The sequence below is a fragment of the Phaethon lepturus genome, unplaced genomic scaffold (assembly GCF_000687285.1).
Source record: "Phaethon lepturus isolate BGI_N335 unplaced genomic scaffold, ASM68728v1 scaffold8971, whole genome shotgun sequence".
In the NCBI taxonomy this organism is placed as follows: domain Eukaryota; kingdom Metazoa; phylum Chordata; class Aves; order Phaethontiformes; family Phaethontidae; genus Phaethon; species Phaethon lepturus.
In genome coordinates, this window is record NW_010515486.1 from 19862 (window position 1) to 25442 (window position 5581).

A 5581-nucleotide genomic window follows, 5' to 3' on the forward strand; every position below is an offset into this window, starting at 1 on the left:
CAGAGGTGTTGAATACTCATAGCGGAGTAGCTGGGGGCTGTGAACGGATCAGCTGTGTAGTGCCACCTATCCTGGAAAATTAGGCTCTGGCTATGCTCTTCATGATCCAGTGTTTGCTAGCTATTAGTAGGGGGGAGAGATTCTCACCCCGTTGTCTCGGGAGTCCTGGTATCATAGGTCAAATACCATGTCATTTGTTGCTCTAATAAGAAGTGCTATAGAGGACAGGGTAGATAAGCACTGATGTGCATGCTGAACTGCATGGAACAGTACACAACATAGGACAGCTGCTTCTCCAGTATTTTTGTGTGTACTGAAAGGGAAGTGAAGAAAAATAATATATAATGATCTGTTTTTAGGGAAAGCTGCCGTGGCAGTTGAAGGAGTTTCTTTGAACTGTGTGGCCAGCCTGTGCTTTCTAACAGTTCAGCTATTTGGCTTAAGTGATGGCACTGACTACAAGTATGTTTTGGTCTTTGAGGCATAGAAGAAAACTACTTTAAAATTAGGACAGCAACCTTCATAGCTGGCTGAGAACAGGATATTGAATAAAGTGGATCTGGCCTGAGCGTATACAAAGATAAATATGCAGATGGTGCATGAGGTCAAATGAAGGGAGAGTAGGGATTTTTCTGAGTAGTCCATTGTTTCTAGGAGTGGCTTTCTATTTAAGTTCAAAAATACTCCCCCTTCCCCCTTGACTTTCATGAGAATCCAGGGGTTAGATGAGGGGAGGCGAGGGGGAAATTACTGACTATTACCTGCTGCTTTCTTACTCAATTTTGAGTTTAACTTGCTGAGGAGTAAAAGAAAGTAAGACTGGTCAAACCAGAAGAGACCAAGGGTCAGTCTCGCTTAAGTGTCTGTTGATGGCTGGAAATAAAATGAAGAGCAGCAAGTACAAGGTGTACTTCTCAAGTGAACCTTCCTGACTGCTGTTGCTCTGTGACTTCAGGACCTCTTGAGGCAGTGTTTACAGCTGGGCTTAACAGCCATTACAAATCTTTTATTTCATTAGATTTTTCTGGTCTTGCAATAATCATTTATACTCCTGGCAGTTGAAAGTGTCTTCGACAATGAGTTCTATATCTGACTCAAATGTAGTCTTACTAACTTTCTTACTCATTCAGAATTATTTTCTAGTCTGACTTGCTGATATAGAATGGCTTGTTAAATTTTGTGTAGCTTGTACATTGATATCCCCCTGGGATAGTAAACAGTTTCATAAGTGCTACTTTAAAGGAACACTGTTTTCATGTTGCTCCTTGTACTGTGCACCTTTTATTCTGACAGCTGTGGAAGAAAGAGGGATTAATCCATTTTCTCTCTCAGTAAAAACTGGAGATGGGCCACAGAATAACCTTTGCTACAACAGAGAGAGATACACTTACTACTCCTGGCCTTACATATATAGGAAACCTCTCCTTTTTAATTTCTCTTCAGTTCCCTAGGGATAATTACACTTTTACCTTCTGCAGCCATTCATTTCCTTTTCCATTTGGAGAAGAAAAAATAAAGAATTCATGTTCTCTTCTGTCAGCAGAGATCTGAATACCAGCAACGCAGCTGGCCAGTTTTGTCAGCCTCTCTTCCAAGGAATAGCCAAGTGAAATGGACAAAAAAGAATTTTATGCTTTAAAATTCAGCTCTGTGTATTATATAGTTGGAAGGTGTAAGAGTGCAACTACAAAAGTTTGAAACTTAATTTAAAAATAACTGACCTTATCATATAGCAATTTATTCTGTACCCTTAAACTCACCTTACTAGCAGGAAAAAAAAATGTTTCTCTGCCTGCCTTTGCCAAGCTGAGGGCTCAGATTCTAATTATTGTACAGTCAAATGTTTCAAGGAGGCTTAAATGAGGAGCAAAAACTGCTGTCTAGTTTAGACACACTGTGAAATGCTATGTAAAATCCCTAAGTAGTAAGTGGAAATTTTACATTCTTACCAGCTCCTTGTTTGCTGATGAAGCCCCAAACCCCTAGTAGCTATAGGTGTGCATGTATTAGAGGTAGATTAGTTTTTGCTTTTTTGAGGGGTGTAGGGGAGTCTGTTTCTAGGCTTTGAACTTGCATATTCTTTGCCTGAAAGTAGTTTACATTTTTATGACATGAAGAACTAGGAAGAAGGCTAAAAATCTGACCTTTTTTTTCTCTTTCCAGATATGAGAAATGAGTGTTGGACGCAGAAGATTAAAGCTGCTGGGAATTCTGATGATGGTAAACATTTTTATTTATGTGATTGTGGAAGTCTCAAAAAGTGGCAGCCAAGAGAAGAATGCAAAAGGCCGTGTTATTATACCACGCAGCAAATTCTGGAGAAAGTATACTCCTCACAAAGCTTATTGGAACAAACAGCAACAGAAGCTTGAACTGCTGTACAACCCTATTCTGACCTTGCTTTCCAATATGACTGTGGAAGAGAACTTAGTTTCTAACTCTAGTGTTCTCAGTTCCTGTGACCCTGACCCGTGGGTTCCTTCAGAGGTTAGTGACTTTGCAAACTTGCCAGACAGATTCAAAGACTTTCTACTTTACTTAAGATGTAGAAATTATTCATTATTAATGGATCAACCAAACAAGTGCAAACATAAACCTTTTCTGCTGCTGGCGATTAAGTCACTTACACCCCATTTTGATAGAAGGCAAGCAATTAGGGAATCCTGGGGCAAGGAAATAAAATCGGGGGATGTGACAGTCAAAAGGGTCTTCTTACTTGGACAGACCCCACCAGAGGATAATTTTCCTGATCTTTCAGACATGATAAAATTTGAGAGTGAAACCCACCAGGACATTCTCCTCTGGAACTACAGAGACACTTTCTTCAATTTAACTCTGAAAGAGGTGCTGTTTCTTAAGTGGGTCAGCAGCAGTTGTGCAGATGTCCAGTTTATTTTTAAGGGTGATGATGATGTTTTTGTGAATACCCATCAGATCCTGGATTACTTGAAGAGCTTATCAAAGGACAAAGCCAAAGACTTATTTATAGGTGATGTGATCAAGGATGCTGGACCTCACAGAGAAAAAAAATTGAAGTACTACATCCCAGAAAGTGTTTATGAAGGTTCATATCCTCCATATGCAGGAGGTGGTGGGTTTCTGTACTCTGGTGATCTGGCATTAAGACTGAATAATGCATCTGACCAGGTACTCCTTTACCCTATTGATGATGTTTATACTGGAATGTGCCTTCAGAAGCTTGGGCTTGCTCCGGAAAAACACAAAGGCTTCAAAACATTTGACATCGAAGAGAAATACAGGAATAACATATGTTCCTACACAAACTTAATGTTAGTACATAGTAGAAAACCTCAAGAAATGATTAAGATTTGGACACGCTTGCAAGATCCACACTTAAATTGTTAAAGTAATGTGCATAACTGTCTTAAGTCCAAGTAACTTTCCAAGTTTGGGTCTGACTTTCTCGGTGGACCATTGAAGCTCTGTTTAATAGTTTAATTTTCTCTGGAAACTTTCCTGTACTTTTGAAAATGAGAAAAATACTAAAATTTGAGGGGATGGCTTGAAGACTTGGTCCTGACTTTTCCACTGTCGTGGTGGTCATTATGTTTCAATATTTGTCTTAAGTTTAGAAAGGACTTCAAGGATGTAATTAGCTGTCAGTGACTGGTAAGCTGTATTGGAAACAGGGATTGCCTACTACAATGCATCTTTCATTAATTGTGATGGTGGAAGATAATTTTTCTTTGAGTAGTGTTGGTGTGCGGAAACCACTGTAAATTGAAAATTCACAAATTGGAGGAATGTAGTTTTACTTTAAGTATGAAACATTCTTAGGAAACTTCAACTATTGAATTTTTTTCATTTATAGTTTTCAGTCTTTTTGCACCCTGGAACAGTGTTTTTTTCCTTTTGGATCTTTTGTGCAAGGCATGCCTGTGTCTGAAGGATTTACCCTTCTATTAGAGGATGCTTTTTTAACAAAAAAAAGCATAATACTGCTTTAAACACCCCATAAAAGAGCTGAATATATAAGGAAAAGGAAGAACAGATTTTGTTTGGGGATGGGCAGCAGGTACAGTTATTTCTGCCCCCTGCCCCAAGCTAACATGAGGTAAAGCTGACTTGTTGCTCATGTTATTTATGTGAAAAGCTACTCTGGTCAGTCCTTGTTTCTGTTTTGGCACTAAATGTGATCAGGTAGCTTGATTGGATGCAAGTAACTGCAATTGCACATTGCTTAAGAGAGCATAGTTTGGATCTCCTATAAAGCAGTAGCAAATCTAGAATTGTGCAGATCTTAAGAGTTTCGAATTTTGAAACAAACTTTGAAGTTGCATGATGTCTCATGTAGAGTTAAACATGTTCTCAAAACTCAGATTTTCTTCTGTATTTTCACATCTTGCTTATAAGAGTTATTCTAAATAGTGGTTGCTTCCTTTGTATATGTAGAAGTGCCTGTCTATTTATTGTTCAGATTGAAGACCAAAACATTTTCTTAAATATATTTTGTGTAACATTTTATTTGTATAGTGTTGTCACTCAGATATTTAAATAGAGCATGATATTTTAAATCTGTGAGATGTGTAACATGTTAAAGCTAATTGTTATTTTTGAATTTGAAAAATAAAATGTGATTTAAATATTCCTTGTAATGCTTCATTTGAGACATGTTGACTTAGAGAGCAGTTGTGCGTGGCATTCAGTAAACGCGTTTCAGAAGTTCAGAAGCAGAAGGCTTTGTTCGGCAACTTTCTCTAACGCTTATGTAGTAGACTATCAAGAAAATGTTGTTGCAATTGTGCATGGATTTGTTAGATGCTGTAGTAGATGGACAGCTCTGGCAAAAGCAAGGGAACACTAAGTGCCCTAGGAAAAATGGTATGTACAGAAATAATTGCCTGTACAATAACACTGCTTATGCAATTGAATGGAGTCAAGGAATGGATTGAATGGCTGGCACTTTAGTTTTTGTTTGAAATAACTTGGCAGCTACAACTCTTTCGGCTGCTTCACCTGCTTTCTTGTTCCTTCATTTACCTTGAAGAACAGATGTAGTTCTTTTTTGTTTGAGGAGAGGTGAAGTGGCCTGGTCTTCCACCTTTGTGTTCTGTAGATGTTCATGTTGACCTCAAGATAGACAGATTAAAGACAGACTACTCTGGTATAGTGCCATGAGGCTTGGCTCCAGTGCCTTGTCACTCCTCATGAGAAATTACACCTTTCTGAAAGACCTGCAGATTTTCCTGTACATGTGTTACTTCCTACTCTGTTCTTCTTAGCCATGCTAAGCACTCTGTTTCTTTCTAAATATTAGTGGTATTCTTGTTAAGAGTTTGGGCCAAGTGAAAGAAAAGAAGTTATACTGATGATGGGAAATGCAAGCAGAGGTGTGATGTTAAGAGTCTTCATGGACTAGAGAGAGGAGAAGGAGGGTACTGTGGGTAAGCAGAGACATGGGGTAGGGGGAGATGGGCACAGGAGAGGCTGCTGAGCACTAAATGTAGTGATGAGTTCCAGGGAAGGATCAAATGCAAACAAGAACAGGTTGCAGAAACAGAGGGACAAGAAAAGAGACCAAGAATTAAATCTTGTGAGTAAGATGGGGTGGAGTGCACTT

General features: G+C 38.8%; 1 protein-coding gene across 1 annotated transcript; it reads left to right on the forward strand.

Moving 5' to 3' along the window:
* Positions 1-2169: 2169 nt before the first annotated feature.
* Positions 2170-4606, forward strand: B3GNT2 (UDP-GlcNAc:betaGal beta-1,3-N-acetylglucosaminyltransferase 2). Its single transcript, XM_010295784.1, has one exon. The coding sequence runs from the start codon at positions 2173-2175 to the stop codon at positions 3364-3366; it is 1194 nt and encodes a 397-aa protein (XP_010294086.1). The 5' UTR covers positions 2170-2172; the 3' UTR covers positions 3367-4606.
* Positions 4607-5581: the final 975 nt, after the last annotated feature.

Coding starts and splice junctions, on each gene's coding strand:
- B3GNT2 (XM_010295784.1), top strand. CDS start 2,173: ATGAGTGTTGGACGCAGAAGATTAAAGCTGCTGGGAATTCTGATGATG.